This window comes from Vulpes lagopus, chromosome 21, assembly GCF_018345385.1.
Source record: "Vulpes lagopus strain Blue_001 chromosome 21, ASM1834538v1, whole genome shotgun sequence".
In the NCBI taxonomy this organism is placed as follows: Eukaryota; Metazoa; Chordata; class Mammalia; order Carnivora; family Canidae; genus Vulpes; species Vulpes lagopus.
Window position 1 is genome coordinate 18,096,305 of NC_054844.1, and position 26,185 is coordinate 18,122,489.

Consider the following 26,185-nt stretch of genomic DNA (forward strand, 5'->3'; position numbering starts at 1 on the left):
ATTTTTATTTATTTATGATAGTCACACACGGGGTGGGGGGGAGAGAGAGAGAGAGAGAGAGAGAGAGAGAGAGAGGCAGAGACATAGGCAGAGGGAGAAGCAGGCTCTATGCACCGGGAGCCTGACGTGGGATTCCATCCCGGGTCTCCAGGATCACGCCCTGGGCCAAAGGCAGGCGCCAAACCGCTGCGCCACCCAGGGATCCCCTTCAGTGTATAGTTTTGTTGTGATTACACTAAAAGATCACTTACTCCAGGTTTGTAAGTTTATTTCAAAATAATGTAAGCTTAATAATACAGACTGCTTTGTGACTTAAAGGCATTTTTATATACATTTGTTTTGCTTAATAGCCATTGTATTTCCATTTCACAAATAAGGAAACAGGCTAAGTAGATTAAGGAGTTTGCCTAAAGTCAACACAGCTAATAACTGGGGGGGTTGGGAGTAAGAATTTTGGTAGACTCATTGGCATTGAAAAGTGTATTTAGGGGATCCCTGGGTGACTCAGCAGTTTAGCGCTGCCTTTGGCCCAGGGCATGATTCTGGAGACCTGGGATTGAGTCCCACATCAGGCCCCCTGCATAGAGCTTACTTCTCCCTCTGCCTTTGTCTCTGCCTCTTTCTCTCTCTCTCTGTGTCTCTCATGAATAAATAGATAAAATCTTTAAAAAAAATAAAAAAGGAAAAGTGTGTTTATAATTTTCTTAGATTGTTATTAGAGTTATTTTTTTTTTTTCTTTAAAGATTTTATTTGAAAGAGAGAGCAGAAGGGGAAGGGGCAGAGGAGAAGAGCAAATCCCAAGCAGACTCCCTGCTAAGTGTGGAGCTCATGCAGAACTAGGTCTCAGGACTCTGAGATCAGGACCTGAGCTGAAACCAAGTTGGACACCACCTAGGCGCCCTAGAAGAGTTATTTATAATTAAGAAAATACTTGTTAAAACTCTAAAATAATATTACAGGTTTGTCAAATATGGAAAAATAATTTTTTAAAAATTTATTTAAGTAAATACTCAACATGGGTCTTGAAATCACTGTCCTGAGATCGAGTCACATGCTCCTCCAGTTGAGCCAGTCAGATGCCCCAAATCTGGAAAATTTTTGATTCCATGTTAATATAGAATATTCATGGCATATAGTTTATATGTTTGGGTGTGGTGAATTAAATCTCAGCATAGCAATAGGTGAGATACTCATCAGATTGTTGAAAATACAGGACTCGTGCTCAGGAGAGATGCTGGAGTAAAATAGGAAATTATATGGAAAAGATAGTAGTTGCAGTGTGGAATCATGAGGTTGAAGGTTAGAACCGCACACACCAACAGGCACAGTTAGGCCCCTTGTTCACTCATTAGCTGGAAGTCTGCTTTTGTGTATCCTTGCCAGCTAAACCCCATGTTCTAAAAGCAAACTAAAACTTTTTGTTTAAACACCAGATAGAAACTTATGTTAATTGTTTCAAGATCCTTCTTATTGTGTATTTTTGTAGAAAATAGACTGGCTACTTGGCAGATTGTTACATTTTTCTAAATATTCTTTACCTCTTTTATATTGACTTTTAGCACGACCACATGATTTCTTCGATGCACAAACACTGGATGCGATAAGACATCGAGCCATATGCTTTAACCTCTCAGCTCATATAGAAAGTTTAGGGAAGGGACACAGTGTTGTTTTTCATAGTACTGTAAGTATTTGTTATTGGTTTTTTTCAAATTACTTGTGTAGGTTTACAAGAACATGTATTTTGACTTTCACAATCCTATTTCTAAACTGTTCAAAGTCTATGAAAATATATTTTAACAAGATCACAAGTTCTGCTTTATCAGTATTTTAAAATTACATTGTTGGTGATAAAACAAATACAGTTAACTCTTAATATGAACTTGAACTGCACAGGTCCACTTAATTTTTTCGATAAATCACTGTAAATGTATTTTTCTTCCTTAAAATTTTCTTAATATTTTCTTCTAGTTTATTTTATTGTAAGAATATGGTTTACAATACATACAAAGTATAAAATAAGTGTTAATTGACTGTTTATGTTATCAGTAAGGCTTCTGATCATCAGTAGGCTATTGAAAAGTTTTTGGGGAGTTCAATGTGGATTTGTGACAGTGTAGGTGATTGGCAGCCCTAATCTCTACATTGTTCAAGAGTCAACTATATTTCTCACAGTTCAACATTTTGATGATTGAATATTTCAGCTTTTATTTTAAGCTATTTAGGAATATCGGGGTGATGTTTGGGCTTGTAGGCATTTGAGGATCAAGCTGTAACCTTAAACTAGGTATCTTTTCTGGTTTTCTCTTTAATAGAATGAGAATATTAAATTCTTTTTAACTCCCTGCCACTAAGTGCTTACATGCTCGTCCCTCACTCCCAAAACACATCTAACGTTGGTATTAAACAGAAATAGGATAATGGCCATTAAATTAAAGATTTGTGAAGGAGGGAGTTTTTATTTGTTTATTCTACTGAAGTATCCCAAATTTCTGTAATTGTGCCTGATACATAATAGTGTATGTATTTGTTGGATGAGTGACTATAGTATCAAATTTTAAAAAGCAATAAATATTTCATTTTTGGTTAGGAGGTAACAGTTATTCTTTGTTCCCATGCTTCTTGCCATTTTATTATCCAGTCATCCTTAAATTGGTATATTTTGGTATAGGTAAATGAGTAGAGGTAAATTTTAGACCACACCTTGGTGATTTGAATCCCTAGAGAAAGAGATTATTTAATTTTGAGAGTTGAAATATCAAATATACTAAATTTAGGTTTTATTTTTTATGTCCATCAGAATGCATGAGAATTAAATACAAAAGATCAATATTGATACCAGTTTCTCTACTGGTTTGAATATCTATTTTTTCTATCTCCTATAACATTAAGGTTTTATTTATTGCATTGCATTTTTACTTTTTCTTTTATGTACATTTCCAGTGAAAAATTCCCAATTTTGATTGTGATTGCCAGAATTGAAAGCAAGAAAGGTAGAAGATTAGACAGAAAGCAAGGAAACCTTTTCTGAGATTGGAGCACATGATGCAACTTTGGGTTTGAGGAAAGATGCACCATAATTTATTTGCTTTTAAAGAACATTGGATTTAAGAAAAAAAAAAACATTGGAAATATAGTTATCTAAATAAGAATGAAAGAGTTGAAAGGAAAATTAAAGTTTGTGAAGACAAAGTTAAAATGGCTGTACTGGGAATTCTTTTTGGATTCAGCAAGATTAGGGTCTTGTTCAGCAGTGATGGTTGAAGTCCTTTGACATTTGATAACATAGGTTTATGATTTAGTAGGTCTATAATTGTTCTTTTTTTCAAAGATCAATAAGTGAGATGTGGTCACTAGAGCCAGAGTGTGGCATTAGTACTCATTCGTTCATTCGCTTAAATATTGAGCATGATGCAACAGTGAACAAAACCATTAAAACAATAAACTGTGGCTAGTGGAAGAGACATGATAAACAAGATGAAATAGTAGAATTGTAAAAACTTACAAGAAGTGAGGTTATGAGCCATTCAGATATTAGAGGGATGAACATCATAGCTAGAGGGGAAAATCAAATATAAAATGACCAAGTGGGAATATGCCACATATGTTTGAAACTATACCAACTGTGCAAGAAGGCAGAGAGAGTAGGAGTTAATTCAGAAAGGTAATGAGGGAGAGCTTTGTTGAACTTAAGGCTTTGGTTTTTATTCTTTGTCTGATGGGAAGCCATTGAAGAAGTTTGAGTAGCCATGGTCTAATGTGATTTTCTTTTCATAATAATTTTTATTGAGATAATAAATATAAACTGCATCCATTTAAAGTATACAATTTTATGAGTTTTAACAGTTGTATTCACCTATGAAACCACCACTGCCACCTCAGATAAGATACAGAATATTCTCATCACTCAGAAGTTTTCTAGTGTAATTTTGTAGTTCATTTCTGTCCGCATCCCCTGTCCTAGAGAACTCACTGATCTGTTTTCTCTTGTGGATCTTAATATGCTCACTTAGGTTTCTGTGTTGAGAACAGAATGTAGGTCAGGATGGGGGAAAAGAGGATCAGTCTTTTTAGTATCTGAGGTGAGAAGAGGCTGTAATAGTTACAGTGGAGATGCTAAGAAGTGTTATATTCTGGATATCTTTTGAAAGTAGTACTGACCAGAACTATGGATGGATCACATGTCTGGTTTGATAATGAAAGTAAAGGATGACTCTGGTGTTTTTGGTCTGGGCAACTGGGCAAAAGAATGGAGTTACTATTTAATAGAGGATTTGGGGAGAGTAGATTGGGGGAGAGTTGAGTGTCAAGAGCTGTAATTTTTTACATATTCAATACAGAATGTATTGCCTCATTTACTTGGATGGAAGAGTTTGAGCCCAGAGGAGAGGTATGGCTATAGATACAGAGATATTATCAGCATACTTAAAGGTATTTAAAGGAATCAGATTGGATTTATACCTAGGAAATAAGCATAAATAGAGAAGTATAAGGAGTGAGGTTTGGAGACTAATCACTGAATTTACAGGGCAATAAACCTGATGAAATAATGGCTTAGTAATGAGCAGGTATCTCTACATCTTAGGGAATAGTGGTGATGATGATAAATATGGTTGTATTTTAAAAAATGAAGCACCAATGTTCACATGCTTTCATTAGAGCAGCTTCTTGTGATGAAATGCTTAGGTTCACCATGGGAGGAATAGATCTGATCAAAAAATGAAGGAACTAAAAATAGTGGTGATATTAGGAGTCTGGAAAATTTTTTTTAATTCACTCTTAAAATCATGTATAAAGATGAAAATAAGTTTTTAGCTGTAGAAAACATCTGACAAGTTTTAAGAACATGATACTTTGTTTGCCGTACACTAAGAAACTAATGACTCCTTAGTGTCATTAGTGATTTGCACCCCCAAGTGACATCAGAGGGGCAGGAGTACCTTGACTGAGAAAGAGCCACAGAGGTAGAGTGTAATCTGAGGAGTGCTTTTTCCTGAAGAAAGTGGAAGGAAGAGACATCAAATATGAGAAAATGTACTTACTTCGTTGGACACAATAGAAACAAAAGGAGTTAGGTAGACCTCCCAAGTTCCATGACTAGGTTTGGATGGAGGTGTGGTATGTGTTAAAGAGAATCCATTCTTTTAGTAATCAGACTATCCAATACAAACTGCAAATTTAGGTTTCCTAGAAATCAAATAAGCAGTTACAGTCAATAACCATACTGGTAATGAAACAGTTTGCAGAAAAATATATGTGTGATGTACATACTATGCAGTTGGCCTAATTTGTCTTTAATTGAAACATTTTCTTTCGAGCCTTCTCCAGAAGAGGTCAGCAGAATCCTAGTTACCAGTCAGTTGGTTAGCTGTGCTTGGTTGGTTTGCATTGTTTTTATGTCTCACTTTTTTTGGAGTGGTATTTTGTTTCAGCACCTTCATATCTGTCTTTTTGGGCTTTTAAATTCATCACATTGCCAAGTCTAGAATTAGAGAACTATTGGTTTTTTTTACATAATGAGAATAGAATGTATTTTATTTTGCCAAGTCTAGAATTAAAGAACTACTAGTTTTTATGTAACGAGAATAGAAAGTATTTTATTTTTATATAAAGTGCTGTTTTTACTTAGTTCTAACATATTTTGAGGTGGCTGTTTGCAGCTTAAACTAGGTAAAAATACTGAGATTTAGGTTATGAGAACACTAAAGTGCAAATTTTGTTAATATGGAAGTTGTAATAGATTCAAAATGCAATTTTGGTCAGTTATATAAGCATTTCCTTAGTTTTCAGAATCTGGTAACGAATGACAAGCATATTGCCTTTTTTACATTTTTTTTTCTTTTTTTTTTTCTTTTTTACATTTTAGGTTGGTCTTTTTATTCAGGTTGATCCACCTTTTAACTTAGATCTGTAGACTCCTTATAACTGAACCTAAACACTCATTGGCTAATGTTTCATTTAAAATAACAGAAACCAACCAGCAAACAAAAACATCGAAGCAAACATAAATATCTTAGTCATAAAATAGAGATCTCAGCTGTTACTTCTTTTCCTTACTGTTTTATTCTTTAAAAATATTCCAACCAATATGGATTTTTTTGTTGGCAATCTAGTGAATCTTCAGACTTTGATAGTAAAATAAGTAACATTTTCAGGCCCTTAATAAAGTTAATATGGTATTAGCATTTGGCTTTGCAAAACTTCTTCAACTTCTTTTTTCTGTTGTGGGTTTCTTTTCTTTTCTTTTCTTTTTTTTTTGTGAAAATACATGCTCAAAGGTAAAGTTGCTACAAAGCTGGTCAGAACAAAATACTGTGGTAATATCTGGTCTGGGCTATGAACATTTAAAAATTCTTGATTAGGATCAAAAGTGCTTTTTATTGATATATTAAAATAATGTTCTGTGAATCATTTTTATGATCTCTTATTTCATCACTAGGTAATAGCTAAGAGGAAAGAAGATTCTGGAAAGATAAAACTTTTGCTTCATTGGATGCCTGAAGACATGTAAGTATTTGGAATGCTATGTATAATGAATAGACTCTTACTTTTATTAAAAATTTTATACTAAAAAATTACTTAAGTAATTGGATTTGAATGTTAGAAAAGAATTACAGAAATTAAGCTGCAAAACATTTTGACTTGTCAGATTAAAAGGATAATCTCTGAAAGCTTGTATAGTACCTGGCTCAAGGTATAAGCTTTAAAACTTGCTTATTTTTAATAAAACTTGTTATAGCAATTTTTAATCTTTTTTAGGATGTGATTAATTTTAGGACTTTAAAAGACCCTTAGGTAATACGCAAGCAACCTTAGTTGTGCCTTTGTTTGAATCATTTAAAAAATTTCTAAACATTTTCTAGCCACAATGATATTTTATAGAAAAATCAGTTGGCGGGGCACTGGGTGGCTCAGTCAGTGGTTGAGCATCTGCCTTTCGCTCAGGTCATGATCCCGGGGTCCTGGTATTGGACCTCCCCTTGGGGAGCTTGCTTCTTCCTCTGCCTGTGTCTCTGCCTGTCTCTGTGTCTCTCATGAATAAATAAATTAAAAAATCAGTTGGCTGGTTTTCTTTTCTTTTTCTTTTTTTCTTTTTTTTTTGAGTTGGCTGGTTTTCTAGCACCATTATGTTTTTCTGACCCAGATGCTCCTTAATTAAACATTTCATGTTTAATTTTCCTTTTATCTTTTAATTAAAATGTTCCTTCTTGTTAGTAAAGGTAATAAAGATGTATCATAGAAATTTTAGACAAAATTTAAAAATGCCAAGAACAGAATAAACTTAAGTGGATGGAATCTCATTGGGTATACTTGAATTTTCATAAATTAATAGTATGTGCTTAACATTTGTCTTTGTTATTAAATATTTTTCTGTAATATTATTTTTCATTGTGAGATGTTAATGAATGTGATGTAAGAGTCTTTTTTTTTTTTTTTTAAAGAGATGGGAAGAGAGAGAATCTTAAGCAGGTTCCATGTTGGGTGTCACAGGTGTCCCATGAATTAAGAGTTCTTAAATAGATTGAGAGTTTACAATATATGCTTAGCATATTGGTAAAGAAATCTATCTTTTAATCCTGTGACTATCAAATTGCCATTAATATAGAACATATTTTCCATCACTTTCCCCTCCCCATCCAGGTTTTGTGGAAATGCTACTGCAAATACATATATATTTATAATGCTATGAAGTATTTTGAAATGGCTGTGTAAAACTTAATGAGTTCTTTTTTTGCTGAAACATTAAAGTTGCCATTTTTCTCTACTATTAATAGCTGTTAAAATCAATACACAAACTGCAGAATGTTAGATTTTTTTTAATTTTAATTTTTAAAAAAGATTTATTTATTCATGAGAGACACAGAGAGAGTTTACACTCTCTGTAAACTGTTGGTTTGTGTCCTTTGTCTCTCCTATCCCTTCAATGAGCATTCACCTGTTTCATGCTGTAAGAGCTCTTTTTATATATTGAGGTTATAAACATAGTTCCTTTAAGATGTTGAAATATATGTATACTCTTAGTGTTTTGGAAATTGATCAGTCCAGATATCAAAATGCTTTTATTTGAATTTCCCAGTAGGATTAGATTTCTTTGAATTCAGGAGTTGGTGACATGTGCATTTTTTTTTAAGTGGGGCTTTATCTAGTGGGGTGTTTACTTATTTCTTCATTAAAAAACTTGGTGTCAGCATAAGGAATATAGTCAGTCGTACTATAATAATATGGAGTGACAGAGTAATGTCTAGAATTGTTGAATTACTATGTAGTACACCTGAAACAAATATAACATTGGAAATCAATTATACTTCAATAAAAAAATAAAAATAAATTCATTGTCAAATTTCCAAGTCAGGCTCGAGTATGAATTTTACTCAGTGAACTAAAAGACAGGGAGTGTTTGTATAATGTGTGTTTCTAAGTGGCTTTGCCACCAAAATAATTCCTAATTAATTCCCAAATTCATGCCTGAAATTTCAGTGCCATTTTTAGCTGGGACTCTGCATCCCATTGCTGTTCCTTTGCTTCTGACAAGCTTGTTAACCTAGGTGGCTCAGTCACACCAGCAGAAAAGTCTATGTAATTTGAAGTGTGTGAATAAGTTTAAGATAGATGTTATTTAATTTATGACTTTTTTTTTAAACTCATAGTCTGCCTGACGTGTGGGTGAATGAAAGTGAACGACATCAATTAAAAACTAAAGTAGTTCATTTATCAAAGCTACCCAAAGATACTGCCTTGCTTTTGGATCCAAACATATACAGGTAATTTAATTCTTGATTTGATGATTGCAATCTTAAGGTTAGGACTTCTTTTTAAGTATTGAATTTCAGTACCAAGCATAGCTTGCTTTCTGGAGCTTTGTATGTGGAGATTCCATCATAAAGGTTTCTACATTGTAGGATCCAGAAAGATAATGTTTTGGTAAAGTTTATATGCCAATTTAATTCCAGATTTATCTTATGTAGCTTAAATTGTAATGCATATAGTATTTGGAAAATAAGTGCCTTATGTTTAAGTATAATATCAGACTTTTGTGGGTCTGGGAATATATCACATATGCCCTAAAATGCCCCCCAAAAATGGTTGAATTTTTGAACTTAAAATCTACCCAAACATTTTTAGAATAGTAGTTTAAATATTGTGTTTAAGCGGTAGCTCAGTGTTCACAATGCTAATAATTTTCTGATCTGACCTTTGTTTTAGTGTGCTGTGCTTATGAAGGTATGGGGGGGAAAGAGAAGATACCAGCATTTCTGACTATATGCTGAGTCACTTTGCTAGGTGCTTTACATCCTCACAGCAGCCTGTGGAGTAGGTGTTACTATCTCTGTTTTTACAGATTGGAAAACTGAAGCAAGAGTTGAAATAGCTTGCCCAAGGTTACACAGATAGTATGTGACAGTACTGCCTCATCCAAATGACATATACTAGGGTGATTCAAAAAGTGGTGAAAATGCTTAAAAGGCACTCTTCATCAGCAAACTTTCTATGTTTTTAAAATCAATTTTAATTTGATATGTATTTTGCATAGGAATAGGTTGAATAAGATAACATATAATAATTAATAATACCAAATGTGAATTTTAGCTATCACCTTCTGAGAATGAAATTCAAACATAATGGGACTTGCCTCGTGGAAACACCGAGACTCTTGGAGTTGACCCTCCTCCCCCCCAAATTTATTTTAAATATCTTTTGGTGAAAGTGCTAATAAGTACCGTAAAAACTTGTTTTTTTGTGGTGGAATAAGCTACGTTATCAAGAAATTAAGTAGCATAGTAAACAGTGAAATTACCTTAAAGGAGAAGATTGAGGGAAATCCATCACTAAAAATATGAGAAAGTCACAGTTTACCTTTCTCTTTATAAGAAAAATAAATGAATATTCTTTATTTACTGTTACTTAATTTAGGGTTTATTTCTGCTTACGCTTTGAAGGGAGTAATTAAAATTAGCATTCTAAAAGAGTGGTATTTTGGGAAAGTCACCCTGCTATTAGAACTGGTTGTAAACATCCCTTAGGCAGAGAGTTGACAAAGGGGCATGAATCCTAATTATAAGATTCAGACTAACTTCTGTTGTTTCTGCCCTGTGTTCTGTTTCCCCCTAAGAGTCTTCCTTTTTCACACACCAGCTTATTTTTGTAAATCTTGTGTATTTAGGAAGCAAATTTATAGCAAAAGTGACTTAAAAAAAACCATTGAGGTGCAGAAGTACTGTCCAAAAGAGCAATTGCATTGCATGTTTTCAATAGTGTACGTCTACAGTTCTTACTGATTTCAGTCCTGGGTAATGAACATGTTTGTTCTTAAGACATATTAAATGCATCTGTGGAATTAATTTTCTTTAACTGTATTTCACCTCCCCCACTCCCACCTTGGTCTTAACCTGTAATTTTGAGTCTAAACTTTGATGCTTCTACTGTTCTGGAAATGAGAATTGAGTCTTTCCTAAAGTGGTACAGATTAATAGAACTGGTACATTTGCTGTGGTGTAACATGATAGCGAGGCCTGGATTTTGATTTGGAAAACTTGTGAAATTAAGTATAAAAGCAATTATTCTAACTTGTTTTAGAGAAACATTTTGTGGCTTATACACATCTCAAAATGATGAAAGCATGACGGAGCTTCCAAAAAGTATATTAAATGAAACTAAAATTTAGAATGTATTTATTCAGGATTTAAACATCAGTTTTAAAGTCCTAGTTAGTTGAAATGCATGTGTTAGGCATGAGATTCTCTTTTAGAATCACATTAGGCTACATAAAAAGAATTTATTAAAAACCTGCATTATGTAACTGAATTTGTATCCATTAAAGTAGGAATGCTTTGGAAATAAATTTTAGTGATCAATGATTATCACATTGCCTATATCTTATTAATGCTTTTTTTTTCTTATTAATGCTTTTAATGTCTCTTGAAATAACGTGTTTTTTATTCAGTTGAATAAAAGAATATTCCTTTTTTTCTTTTTCTAGAACAATGCCGCAGAAGAGGTTGAAGAGGTAAAAAATAAATAAATACATAAAAAGCAAACAAGCGGGGACACCTGCAGTCTTAGTCACTGACAATGGGTTTAGTAAAAGTTGCACATTAGAGTCAACCCCCTTCCTTTTTTTTTTCTTAAATCCAGTATTTAGAATAATATTTATGCTTAGTGTAAACATTCTGTGAATGAAGTAGGCTCTTCTGTGGAATATATTAATATATTACTGTATATCCACATTTTCATGGAATGGTACTGTGGGAGACTGAGCAAACACTCTTCTGGCAACTTAGTGAAACAGCTTCTTAAAGGCTTTTGCATGCTTGCTGCTTTAAGCTGCTTTTTTTCCCCCTTTAGTGATTATAGTAGTTTATATTGGAAAGAAAACAATTACAACATGTGCCCTTAAAAATACCTAAAGCACTGTAAGGATATTTGTCTTGACAGTGTCTATTGATTTGAAGTCATATTAGGAAATATTTAGACAATGAAAATTATCAAGAGATAATTTACCTTTCAATTATGATAAATAGATGTGATTGGTTGCCATTTGTGTTCTTTTGCAGAACTCTGATAAGAAAAGTGTTCAATTTGTATTTAAGCAAACAGTGAACGACATTTGCAATCAACTAAAAATTCGTCTATCGAATTAGGGCTGAAAATTTCTGTTAAAGAGTGTTGCAGTATGTCTGGTGGCTCCCTTTTCAGGACTAGGGTTTTCTCATGGAGTACAGTATGTTAATATTTACCTATATAACTAATCTGTTAACGGTTTTTGAAAAACCTCTATTTCAAATTATTTGAATAATCCTCATATTTTCATTTTAACCTATATAAGCCTCTAATTTTTTTTTTTCCTGAGGAAAGCATTTGGTTTCTGAGTTGTTTTTTCTTAACGTAAGAAAAATTGTACTTTTTTTTTTTTTAAATATCTTCAAACTGAATCCTTTATGCACCAAAGTTGGTTTTGAAAAGGAAAATAAATCACTTTCTTGCTTGGTAAGCAAGAAGCCATATGGATTTTTTTTAACTTACAGAAATGGAAATATGTGTAACTTGTTAGTATTGTATTAAACAAATGTTGCATAGAGATAATAGAACATTGCTTGTAAATAATTCAGCAGATTTGTAATATATTTTTATATTATGAAATGTACTGTAGATGTTTTTCTAGAGGCATGAAAGTTAAATGTATATATTATGGGTAGAAATAATATTGAAGGATATTGTAATTCACTAGTGCTGCCAGAGGAATTGTTAATAAAGCACCTTCTTTAACAATAAATGTCTTTGCAGACTTAAGGGACTATGTACTACTGTTAATATCTATAAGAACAAAACACATTGAACATCCTTCCAGAAAGTCTTTGAGGGAGGACCTATACCCATAATAGAATTATGGCACTCATTTCTGACAGTGACCGTGAAATCAATTATTTCCTTACTGTTGGAAGGACATATTGTAAAGTATATGTGGTTATATGCAGTCAAACTGCAGAAAATACTCCTGATTGAGGAGTTTTCACTTTACTACAGTGATATAAAAACCAGCAATTTTTACACTAAATTTTTTAAAGAAAAGAATAGACAAAAATATAGAATTAAGCCTTTGGTTCCAAAATGGGAAAGGTTCCATGATACATAAATCATTTCTCATTTACTTTAAAAAATTTTAAAAATAATAAAAATTATGGGAGACTTTATTCGTTAACAGTGGGGTAAAGAGCTATATACATGAAATGAGTCATATAAAATTAAATGAAGTGCAAATAAAAGCACTGCTACTATAAGACATTCTGGAATGGTTGTTTAATAAGGGTATTATCCATTTGATCTGTAGCAAATGTGATTTTATTTTTAAAAAGTAAAGAAAAGCAGTGTGTTTTACTTTTTTTTTGTTTTCTTTTGCTTAAGCACTTCATCAATTGCTTTATTCTGTATCTACGAAGTAATCTGCGATCTCCTTTGTTCTTTTAAAATTTTGATTTGTTATAAAATTGCCAAATAGAAGTGTTTCAGATATATAGTTTGTACCTGTATTTTTTATTTTATTGCCTCATGTTCTTGTAAGTCATTCTTAATTGACCGATGATTGTAGACCTTGCCTGAGTATTTTTTCTAATAAAACAAAGCAAATCACATTTAGCTTCAAAATTGTAACAATTCAATTAAATTTTAAAACGGCTTCTGAAATATACATCTCATATTTTCTTTAAGGGCACAGCAAATAAATTAGTGTTTTCATTGTTTGGAAATATTTAGATGTCAAAACCAAACTTCATGGTTATTGATTAACTAGCTTCTGAGTGCTGGGTCACTTGTGGTACTTTGCTGCTTATCTGACTTTGGTCTGATATATTAACACACCAAAAAGTATATGGAATTGAGATGAAATAGTTTTATAACTTGTATATATACATGTATACACATGCAATTAAAATTGGGAAATAAGTGTGAAAATTCTAACTAAAAATAGTTCATATAGTGATGTTTACCATTTATACTGTTCCTCCTAACCTCCGTATATGGCTTATTTGTAATATGGCACCTGAATTTATCAGTCTCTTATTCAGCATCCATGGTGTAGTTCAGTAGCAGGCAAACTGCAGCCCACAGGAGTATCCATTCATGTATGCGTTGTCTGGGACTGCTTTCTCCCTGTAGTGGCATGGTTGTGTAGTAAGATCTTAAGGCCTGCAAACTTAAAATATTTACTCTCTGACCTTTTAAGGAAGAAAATTTGCTAGTTCCTAATATAGTTGATAAAAATTTTGGAAAAATAAACCTAGGTTACACAAATTTTAACGTACATTTTAATCTGATAGTGTTGAATTTTGACAATAAGCCAGTACAGTAAATTTCAGTGAAAATCATTTATACTTTTCAGTACATATTGTCATATTAGGTATCTGCAACAAATGGTGGTTTGAAAAAATTTTTTATATTGAACTACTTAATAGTTACCAACATTTCACCATTTGTGTTTATGTATCCTTAGGACTAAATGGGATTTTGTAAATAAGATTATGTTTAAACCATAAGGCACATCTGCTTTATATAAGAATTTTGGAAGTGGAAAATACTGTAAAACTTAAAGTTGTTTATTTTTCTAATAAATTTTTTCCTATCTAAATCTTCCCTAAAGTGAATACACATTACTTCTGAATTTCAGATGAAAAGAAATTAAGAGGAACAGTAACTGTTAAAGCATATTTTAAGATTTGTTTTACTCTGATTAAAAGCATTGATAATCATGTCAGTAAATTTTTGCCTGTAAAACTTTTTTCCCTTTCACACCTTAATAAAATGTTTTAAATATACAAGTCCTTTTAAAAGGATAGAATTTGCCATAATTATTTAAAACATTTTTTGTTGTTTGCTATGTGAATTCTTGTTTTAATAATATATAAGTAACAAATAGATATTCAGATAAAATTTAAAATGGGTAAATGTGGTTGAAGTCTGTAAAATAGTGGGGACTTCCTATATACTTAATTTTTTAAAGTATTTAATACCTTCACATCATTCTTTAAAAGGCAAACACAAATTCCTAGTTATGGCAGATTCTCAGTTTGAAAAACATATTTTTTAAGTAATCTCTATACCCAATGTGGAGCTTGAACTTACAGTCGTGTGATCAAGGGTTTCATGCTCCACTAACTGAGCTAGCCAGGCACCCTGAATGTTCAATTTTTTGGGAGAGCTAACAGTATGTTTTGAAAATGAAAAAGATACTCTTGTACAAAATGTAAAGACTATTTCTTAAAAGTATAAAATCTGTTAGAAAATTGCATACTTATTTTTCTTTTTTTAATTCTTAAAGAATTTGTGACCTGGTGGAGGATTTTCTAATTCCAGCACTACAGGTTTATTGTCATTAATTATTATTTTTAAGATTTACTTATTTATTTGAGGAGGGTAGGAGTAGGAGGCGGAAGAGAGAGTCTGAAATAGGCTCTATGGGGCTTGATCTCATGACTCTGATCACGACCTGAGCTGAAACCAAGAGTTGGACGCTTAACTGACAGAGCCAACCAGGCATCCCAACAGCTTTACTAAATAAGGGTCTACAGAGTTCTTCTTAGGCTAGAGTATTTTGTAATTTCTAATGCTTATGAGCCTCAGAGCCTTAAAAATGTAATGAAATGCTGTATTTTTAATTAAAAAAATTTAAAATATTTACATTAGTCCAATTTATTTTCTTAATCAGATTTGCATGGTATTATGGTTCTCTTACTCTGAAAATTAAAAAGGAGTTGTAAGTGGCTACAGCAGGAATTGCAACCCACATTTTTTTCTAGGTCAGTATTATTTTCACCATACCAAACAATGTGAGAGAGGAAATAAATGTACATTGTAATACTACTGTAAAGTTGTTTTCAGCCTTTCTGCTATAGCCAAATCCCTAGCATGACATATGGCACAAAATAGTCTGTAAAATAGTCTATTTGTTGAAAGACCATTATAGGTGAGTACTTGTTACAGGAATATATTTTGGAGAGTTATGTCCATAAAATACTAGTAGGGTTGAAGCAACTTTGCTTTACACCACACTGTGATAATGTTTACCTTTATTTTACAAACCTACAAAAGGAACTATAGTTTGTCTAAATGTTTTCATTGTAAGGGATTATTGATGTTATATTTTTACGTATTCAGTTGTAACCATTTCTGGTTTATTGAATTTTATTTAAAAGAGGCTCAATTTAGTTTTTGGTAGGACTACCTTTTTTTTTTTTTTTTTTTTTTTGAGACCTCAATCATATTTATGATATGAGTAACATTTTTAAATAGTAACACTATTTTGAAGGAGTTACCCAGTATTTGATATTTAAGTATTTTGTCAAGGTCCCAGGGCATTGTCCCCCAAAGGACCTATTTTCCTTTTCAATATTTATATGCCTCTGCTAGAGAAAAACCTATGTGTTACAAATCTTATGAATTTATTAAGAAACTGCCAAGGATTTATATGTTCCTATTAAAACCATTTCAGGAATTCATTTATTCCTAATAGGTCTTGCATATGATTATTACATTTTGGGCCTTTACCTTTTAGAAAAAAATTTTTTGGAGAGTATGAAGCAAGGGAATAATCGTAAAACATGAGCAGTTACTCTTGATAGCTGGGCCCAGTGTAGATAGTTTAGTATAAACATCATCAAGCATTGCAGAGGAGTAGGTCAGAAGATTCCTAGGTTGTATCTTGTTGAATTTCATAAATTAGAGCCTAATTGATTATCTTAATACCTGAATAACTTTTTAAAACCTCATAATAGGATCCCTGGATGGCTCAGCAGTTTGGCTCCTGCCTTCCGCCCAGGGTGTGATCCTGGAGACCCAGGATCGAGTCCCACATCAGGCTCCCTGCATGGAGCCTGCTTCTCCCTCTGCCTGTGTCTCTGCCCCCCCCCCAACCCCCCGTGTCTCATGGATAAATAAATAAAATCTTAAAAAAAAAAAAACTAGTTGGGAAGATTTCTATACTGTAGTCTCCTGGGAGGGACTGTCAGCTGACCTTGTGAGTTGTGTCTTATTTTAAAGTTTTGGTATTGCAAAATGTTTTCCTGAAAAGGTGCTACCAACACAAACTCCCATCAGTTGGATGTGAATGCTTTTTTCCCTGCACTAATTCCAATACTTAGATATTATCAACCTTTACATTTTAGTCAAAGATGGAAAAGTGAGTTAAAAGAATTGCCTGGGTTTGATTCTTCTTTCAACTGAAAACTGATTTTGTGGTTTTGGGGAAATTGAACCTGTTGAACTTGTGCTTGTTTTTTTGTTTGTAAGTGGCATACTGCTATTACTTGATAGGATTTGTATAGTCCTTGTTTTGATGAGCATGGTTTGAAAGTAGAGTCTTAATCTTTGCATCTTCTTATCTCTCCCCCCACCCCACCTTTTAAAGATTTTGTTTTAGGGACACCTGGATGGCCCAGCAGTTGAGCGTCTGACTTCAGCCCAGGGCGTGATCCCGGGATCTGGGATGAGTCCCACATTGGGCTCCCTGCAGGGAGCCTACTTCTCCCTCTGCCTGTGTCTCTGCCTCTCTGTGTGTGTCTCATGAATAAATAAATAAAACTTTTTTTATATAAAGATTTTATTGTAGAGCAGGCAAACGAGTGGCAGGAGGGGCAAAGAGAGAGGGATACAAGTGGACTCCCTGCTGAGCATGATGCCTGGCATGGGGCTTGAGATCCTAGGACCCTGAGATCATGACCTTGAGCTGAAATAAGAGTCTGAGGCTTAACCAACTAACCCACCTAGATACCCATATATCTACATATCCCTTTAAAGCCACTCTAGATAGGATCTTTTCTTGTCATTGAAAGAAATCTCCGTGTATGTTCCTTCATCTTTCTGATTATTCTTGGGGAATAAAGAGCTCTCCAGTATGTGTATTCACAAAAATAATATTTTCATTTTCGTCATATTAAGTATTTTATCTTCCTAATCATTCATTCATTCATTCATTCATTTATATTTGAGAGCACAAGCAGGGGGAGGAGCAGGCAGGGAGAGGGAGAAGCAGACTCCCTGCCAGGAACCCAGGATCATGACCTGAGTCAAAGGCAGACGTTTAATCCACTGAGCCAGCCAGGCGCCCCTAATTTTAATTGTACAATTAAGTGAGTTTTGACAGATGCACATCACCATGAAATCAACAACAATTAAGATAGAACATCTCCATTGCCGCCCATAAGTTTCCTCATTCTTGTCTGTAGTATGTCCTTGTCGACAGCCCAGCCCAGGCACCCACTGAGCTATAATTTCTTAATGTAGATTGGTTTGCATTTTCTAAAATTTAAATAAATAGAATCATACAGAATGTACTCTACTGTGTTTGGCTTTCACTCGGCATAATGGTTTTGAAATGGAACAATAAATAATATATACACATTTTCTGCCTCTACTGATACTGAACATTTTTCTATTTGTATTGTAAGTAGGTAAGTGGGGGCACAAAATTATCTGAACTCTTCTGACATCGGATGATTATTTCTGATCATTACTTCAGATTTACTAAATACAAAAGACTTCTGGGATGTGATTAGGCAGTGTAGAGATATTTTTAAGGCAGTTTTTAAAAATCCGTTATCTTTAATCAGTTTATTGTCAGTTTTTAAGGTAGTTATGTGACTTAAGATGGAAGTCTTTTAGGTAATTATACTGGAGATGTTAGAGGAAGTATTTCTAGCAAAGAAATTTGTTGTACTTAGGATGTCCTGAAGTTAACTGTTAGCTTTCAATTTTAATATTAATGGAATGCAGAATCGTAGAGCATCTGCAAAGTGCAAGGCACTGCCCTGGATCCTAGGGATTCAGCAATATACAAAATACTCTTGATCTCATGGAACTTAAAAGTGTATGAATAGGAGATGACAGGCAATATTTAAATGAGTAATACAGAGAGGGTGAGGTTGTGAGTTCTGTGAAGGGAAATAAAATGGAGGGAGGGATAGAGAATTTGTGATGCAATTTAAGTAGAGTAGTTCATAAGATCTTATCGGTAGGTGACAAAGCCTGGAGGGAGCTGAGTGGGAAGTCACACAGGTATCAGAGAGGTGAGCATTCCTGGCAGAGAACAGCAAGTATGGAAACCCTTGAGTCAAGATCACTTATTTCCATAGACGTTAGTTTCTTACATTGTCCTAGCATGATTCCAGGTATTGGTGTTGCTGCATTTAACAAAACATGTAAAAGTAATTTTATCTTTGAGGACATGGGAAGCCATTGGAGCGATTAAAGCAGAGAAAAGTTATGTTCTGAATTGTTTTTAAAGGGTCATTCTAATGACTGAAGAACTGACTAAAAGGGGGCAAAGGCAGAGGCTGGAAGAGCATTTAAGATAAAGACCATATATACAATCTGCAACCAGAATGCATGGTAGTAAGAAGGCAGAACTTGGAAATTCATTTGAAGGTAGATTTCCTGAGAGTTCAGATGTAGTTAAGAATGACTCCCAAGTTTTTTTTGGTGTGAAATACTGGTCAGATAGAACTACCAATCTCAGTAGCCATGGGAAAGACTGCAATATGAACAGGGTGTGGGGAGAGTTGAGTTAAGCTTTGAATGGCTTATATTGGGGTGCTTATTAGATATCCAAAGCAGAGGTGTTAGGAGTTAGAGGAATTTTATTATTTTGCTATTTTTTGGAAAAGATCTTATTTATGAGAGAGAGAGAGCATGCAGGGGTTGGAGTAGAGGGAGAAGGACAAGCAGACTCCATACTGAGTGATGAGCCTGACACAGGGCTCTATCTCAGGACCCTGAGATCGTGACCTGAGCTGAAACCAAGAGTGGGACGCTTTACCAACTGAGCTACCCAGGTGCCCCGAGTTAGAGGAATTTATAGTGGAAATGATTAAAGGTAGAAGACCAGTGAATGCAATTTACATACTTTCTTTGAAATCTAGGTGAAGTAACACACATCCAATAAAGGGTTTATCAATTCCTTGAGAGCTTGAGCAAGAGCAGGACCCTGGACACTTGAGCAAGCATCAGGCTACAGTGATTCAACCTAAGACCTAGTAGAAACATACTATTTTTTAATAAAGATTTTATTTATTTATTCATGAGAGGCAGAAAGAGAGAGAGAGGCAGAGACACAAGCAGAGGGAGAAGCAGGCTCCATGCAGGGAGCCCGATGTGGGACTCGATCCTGGCACTCCAGGATCACACCCTGAGCCAAAGGCAGACGCTCAACCACTGAGCCACCCAGATGTCCCGAGAAACATACTATTTGATACGCTTTTCAGCTGCCAAATGGTGGTAAAAGAATGATCAATGGCTCAAGTTGCTTGTGGTAAGAAATTTAGGTATAGTAAAACAACTGCTTGCTTATCTTTTACATTCTATGTACCAAACAAATGAGTCCTTTTTAAAAAAACCAACATGGGAATGGTTCATTTTATTTTTAAATGTTTTATTTATTTATACATGAGAGACACACAGAGAGAGGCAGAGACATAGCCAGAGGGAGAAGCAGACTTCTTGCAGGGAGCCCGATGTGGGACTCAATCCCAGGACTCCGGGATCATAACCTGAGCCAAAGGCAGAGGCTCAAACACTGAGCCACTCAGGTGCTCCTTTATTTTTTTATGATTTTACTTATTTATTTAGAGAGAGTGTGAGCACAAGTTGGGGGGGACAGGCAGAGGGAGAAGGAGAAGCAAACGCCCCCCCGAGCCCGAATCAGGGCTTGGATTCCAGAACTCCAGGATCACAACCTGAGCAGAAGGCAGACACTAAGCTCACTGAGCTGCCCAGGCGCCCCTATTTTATTTTTATTTTTATTTTTCTAAAGATTTATCTATTTATTTTAGAGGGGGGAGAGAAGCAGACTCCCCACTGAGTGTGGAGCTAGACTTTGGGACTTGATCCCACCACCCCAAAATCACGACCTGAACTGAAGTCAATAGTTGGACGCTCAACTGATAGAGCCACAGATGTGCTCCGGGATGTTTTATTTTTTATTTTGCATTTCAGCCAGAGATTTTTCAAAAAATTTCAATTTTTAGTTGACATACAATGTTACACTAGTTTTAGGTACACAACATAATGGTTCAGCAATTCTGTACATTATATAATGCTATATTCTCTATGTTGTACTTTTTCATCCCTGTGACTTTTGTCTTTCTCTAACTTATTTCACTTAGTGTAATAAAGTCCCTTGGTCCAACAACATGAATGGCTGAGTAATATTCCGTATTTTTTTTTTATATTCCGTATTTTTACATATAAGTATATATACTAAAGATATGTGCCCATACACACCACAGCTTCATTTTTCTACTGATGGACACTTAAGTTGTTTCTATATCTTGGCTATTGTAAATAAACAATAAACACAGAGATGCATATATCTTTTTGAGTTAGTGGTTTTGTTTTCCTTGGTTTAAATACCTAGCAATGGAATTACTGGGTCATACGGTATTTCTATTTTTAATTTTTTGAGGAACCTCCATAACGTTTTCCACAGTAGCTGCACCACTTTGCATTCCCACCAACAATGCACAAAGGTTCCCTTTTCTCCAAATCTTCACCAAACTTGTTACTATCTTTTTGATAGTAGGCATTGCAACTGATGAGGGGTGGTATACTGCATGATGGTTTTGATGTGCATTTCCCTGATGATTAGTGATAAATGAGCAGTTTTTCATATGTCTGTTGGTCATGTGTGTGTGTCTTTGGAAAAACTTCTATTCAGGTCCTCTGCCATTCATAATATATATATATATATATATTTTTTTTTTTTTTTTTTTTTAAAGATCTTATCTATTTGAGAGAGTGAGCAAGTGAGAGCACGAGTAGGGAGAGGGGCAGAGGGAGAGGAAGAAGTAGACTCCCTGCTGAACAGGGAGCCCAATGCAGTGCTCAATCCAGGGACCAGGGATAATGACCTGAGCTGAAGGCAGATGCTTAACCAACTGAGCCACCCAGGTGCTCCCATCTGCCATTTTTAAATTGGATTATTATTTTTTTAGTTGTATGAGATTTTTATATATTTTGGATATTAACCCCTTATATCATTTGCAGTTAAGCGAATCATCTTAAATCTTTTACTTAATAATATGGGTTAAGTAGGCATTGGCACTACTACTTGGAGTAATAGGAATAGTGAACATTTCTCAAACACCAAGTCCCAGACTCTGTACTGAGTTCTTCAGATACATTAACTCCTTTAATCCTTTTTTTTTTTTAATTTTTTATTTTATTAATGAGAGCACAGCAGAGACACAGGCAGAGGGAGAAGCAGGCTCCGTGCAGGGAGCCTGATGTGGGACTCGATCCCAGGTCTCCAGGATCAGGCCCTGGGCTGAAGGCGGCACTAAACCGCTGAGCCACCCAGGCTGCCCTAACTCCTTTAATCCTTACAATAACTCTGTAAAGTTGGTATTACTCCATTTTATGGTGGAGGAAACAGGTGCAGAGAGGTTAAAAGAGGTTTCCAAGATCCCATAGATAGTGAATATTTGGAGAAATTTCTTGAAAAATTTGTGAACGCTATCCCAGAGAAAATGACTTTCAAACTGGACTTAGAAAAATTTGAAATTTGCCAGAGGAAATGACATGTTCGAAGGGGATAAAGAGTTTAGTATAATTGTGTAAATAATATCCAACACATACTACTTTGAACAAAAGTTAATATTTTCTGTTTATATTTTGAAGACTTTAGAGTAGGAAGATGGCAGTAACCTAATTTCTGTATGGTATGAAGTGCCGTGTTGGAGCTATGCCTGGAGTGTTGTGGAAGCACAGAGAGCATTTGGCCAGTCCTGGAGCATCAGAGCTGGCTCCCCTCAGAGGAGCATTCAGAGTTACCTTTTAAAAATTATGACTGACTTATTGTTGGAGAATGGAGGGGGAGATGGAGTGGTGTAACAGCGGAGGATCTGCATGTGCCACAGCAAGGAACGGCCTGGTGTCGAGAGTCGGGGGTGGTGGGTGGGAAGTCTGCAGAGGTAGGGAGGATCTCCTGGTGAGGACCTTATCTCCATGTGTCACAGTTTGGGCTTTATGTGAAAGATCGATGGGAGCAATTTAAGGTTGTAGGAAGACAACCTAAGATTTGTTTTGGCCACCATGCTTAGTAGTCGATGAGAGGCTGGGCCTGGTGGGGTGGCGATGGGAAGACTAGTCCAAAGGCTGCTGCTCTGCCTTCTTTTCCAGAGTGGAAAATGAGAAAAGGAGTAAATAATAATTTTCAGACATGTTTAAATTTTACTGAAAATTAATTTTCCAACATTTGAAAATAATAGAATTCATTACCGGGAAAGTTAAAATCAGGTTGTAATTGAACTATCAAATAAATTCAGACTTGTTTTGGAGTGAGGTAAGGGGCTAGAACAAGTATCCTTTTTAGCTCTGTGATGACCTGATTATAACGTTCCATTTCAGATTCAAACATTTGAAATTTTTGAATTTCAAATTGAATTTTTGAATTTCAAGTTGATAATCTGATTATAACATTCCATTTCAAATTCAAAAATTTGAAAATTTTCCAAAGACACACACACACACACATGACCAACAGACACATGAAAAGCTGGTCATTTATCATTTTAAAATGGGATGTAAAAAATAATATAGTAATACAGTATAGTACATTGCTCATTTTATCTATGTGAGAGGTAAAACATCAAAAATGTCCTTAAAGCACTTAAAAGTGGCCTTGCCTTGGGGAAGGCAGGGTGCTCAGTTGGTTGAATGTCCGACTCTTGACTTAGGCTCAAGTTGTGATCTCAGATTGTGAGATTGAGCCCCTTATTGGGCTTCATGCTCAGTGGGGAGTCTGCTTGAGATTCTCTCTCTCTCTCTCCTGTGCTCATCTCCATCCCTGTGCATACTCTCTCTCTCTAAAACAAATTACATTTTTTTAAGTGGTCTTTTCCTTATGGTATGTCCATAGGCAGACAAGTCCTACCTAGTTGTATTTCCAAATAGGGAAAAATATAGCCTCATTACCATGGGACAGAGCCAAAAATTGTTTCTTGCCTTCAGCATTATGACTTATTTTTGACATTGTGCAAATCACTTAGGAATTTAGCAACATAGAGAATATTTCCTAAAATAGAGGACAATATTTAGTACAGAGAAGGTAGTTGATATTTATAGTTTATAAGGAAATTTGAACATGAGTCAGAAATTCAAAGCAGATTTAGTTAATATCAGTTCAAATTTTATCATCTTTGCTAGGAAAAAAAAATGGGAAAAGGAAAATACAGAAGTGAATCATAGTGAGCAACAAAGATATGTGTAGTAGGCATTTCCTGTGACTGGGAATATGGGCCAGAGAGTCAACCTAGATGCCATATTATGAAGATTGGAGGTTGAAGTACTTTTAAAATGCACTTCTAGGATCATTTCATCCATCCCTTGGAGAAAATAGAAAATTAATCATTTGTTCTTTACCCTTTTAGTTCCCCTAATGTTTTACTTACTATCTATTTATTTATTTTTAGAGAGAGAGAGAGTTGGTGTGCTTGTGTGTGAGCGGCAGGGGAGGTGGCGGGTGGGGGGAGGAGGGGTGGGAGGAGAGGGAGAGAGAATCTTATGTAGGCTCCAAGCCCAGCTCTGAGCCTGACTTGGGGCTCCATTTTGAAACCAAGAGATCATGACCTGAGCCAAAATCAAGAGTCAAGGGTCAACTGCCTAACTGACTGAGCCACCCAGGTGCTGCCCTATCCCCCTTTTTTTTTTTTAAAGATTGTATTTATTTATTCATGAGAGACACAGAGAGAGAGAGGCAGAGACACAGGCAGAGGGAAAAGCAGGCTCCATGCAGGGAGCCTGATGTGGGACTCGATCCCAGGAGTCCAGGATCACACCCTGAGCCAAAGGCAGATGCTCAACCATTGGGCCACCCAGATGTCTCGAGAGAGAGACTGTTAAGCAGGTTCCATGCTCAGCATGGAGCCTGACATGCAGTCTCATGACCCTGAGATCATGACCGGAGCCGAAATCAAGAGTTGGGTGCTTAACTGACTGAGCCACCCAGGTGCCCCATTACTATGCCTTTTTGATAAGTGGTTAATTATTTGAGTGTATTTGTCAAAGCTCTATTAAAAGCCTTAAATAAGCATCTCAGAAAAAAAAAATTGGTGTCAAGGAAATCTTAACCAAGTTCTCCTTGTCTTCTTGTCTGCTTCTAAACTATTTCCACTTACTAATGCAACTCTGATCGCCTAAGGATTGAAATTACTTAAAAACATTTTTTGAAGTTACTTTTAATTCATGATATATAACAAGCCAAAAATGGTTAAAAAAAAAAAAACAGTGGAAGTATTTTTTCTTCAGTTATTTCTTCTCTAATGTTCTTCCTTTATGCAGATCTGAGTTTCTGATCGATATCATTTCTTTCTCTGAAGAAACTTTTTTTTCCTAGTATGTTATTTATTTTTACGTTAAGCTCTGCACCCACTGTGCAGCTCAGACTCACAACCCCAAGATCAAGAGTCACACACTCAATCACCTGAGCCAGCCAGGTGCCTCTTGAATAACTTTTAATATTTCTTGCAAAGCACATTACTGCCCACAAATTCCCTCAAGTTTTGTTTGTCTGAGAAGGCATTTCAACTTTATTTTTTTAAAAGATTTTATTTATTTGTGAGAGACACACAGAGAAAGGCAGAGAGACAGGCAGAGGGAGAAGCAGGCTTCCTGTGTGGAACCTGATGTAGGACTTGATCCCAGGATCCCGGGATCATGACCTGAGCCAAAGATGCTCAGCCACTGAGCCACTCAGGGGCCCCTGTTTTTTTTTTTTTTTAAATTGAAGTGTAGTTGACATATTATATTATATTAGTATCAGGTATATGACACTGTGCTTCAACATAAATGTATACATTATGAAGTGATCACCATGATAAATCTAGCCACTGTATGTCACCACACAAAAGTGTTACCATATTGTTAAACTGCATTCTCTTTGCTGGACGTTGCACCCCTGTCACTTACTTTATAACTAGAAGTTTGGGGATCCCTGGGTGGCGCAGTGGTTTGGCGCTTGCCTTTGGCCCAGGGCGCGATCCTGGAGACCCGGGATCGAATCCCACACCAGGCTCCCGGTGCATGGAGCCTGCTTCTCCCTCTGCCTGTGTCTCTGCCTCTCTCTCTCTCTCTCTCTCTTTCTGTGACTATCAAAAAAAAAAAAAATTAGAAGTTTGTACTTCTTAATCCCTTCCCTCTATTTTGCCCATCCCACCCCACCTTCCCTTCTGGCAACCAGATTGTTCTCTGTATCTAGGAGTCTGTTTCTATTTTGTTCATTTATTTTGTTTTTTAGATTTCACATCTCAAGTGAAATCATATGGTATTTGTCTCCTTCACTTTTGAAGGATAATTTGAGATTATATAGAATTCTAGCTTTTTGTTTCCCCCAATACTTTTAATATTGTTTTTTTCTCTCAACACTTAAAATATTTCATTCTACTTTCCTTAATTGTGTGGCTTCTGAGGAAATGTCTAATGTTACTCTTATCCTTGCTCCTCTATAGTGAACGTATTCTTTTGTACCTGGCTTCTCTCCAGAGCATTCCTTTATCTTTGATTTTCCACAGTTTGAATATGATGATATGCCTGGCTATAAATTTTTTGGGCATTTATCCTACTTGTCCTTTGAGTTGCCTGTATCTGTGCTTTGCTGTCTGACATTAATGTTAGGAAATTCTCAGTCTCCATTGCCTCATATATTTC

The 26,185-nt window shown here is 35.2% G+C and overlaps 1 protein-coding gene across 3 annotated transcripts in view; it reads left to right on the forward strand.

Annotated features, from left to right (window-relative positions):
• The window catches only part of AEBP2 (AE binding protein 2), an 87,427-nt gene that overhangs the window by 54,774 nt on the left and 6,468 nt on the right, over window positions 1-26,185 (forward strand). The window contains exons 5-9 of one of the 3 annotated variants that reach the window (XM_041736140.1): window positions 1,561-1,685; window positions 6,441-6,508; window positions 8,650-8,763; window positions 10,980-11,006; window positions 15,198-15,359. In XM_041736140.1, coding sequence (XP_041592074.1) covers window positions 1,561-1,685; window positions 6,441-6,508; window positions 8,650-8,763; window positions 10,980-11,006; window positions 15,198-15,249 — 386 coding nt within the window. In that variant the 3' untranslated portion in view covers window positions 15,250-15,359. Of the gene's footprint in view, window positions 1-1,560; window positions 1,686-6,440; window positions 6,509-8,649; window positions 8,764-10,979; window positions 11,007-11,553; window positions 15,166-15,197; window positions 15,360-26,185 lie in introns of those variants that run through there. The other 2 variants (XM_041736142.1, XM_041736139.1) reach the window with 2 other exon arrangements.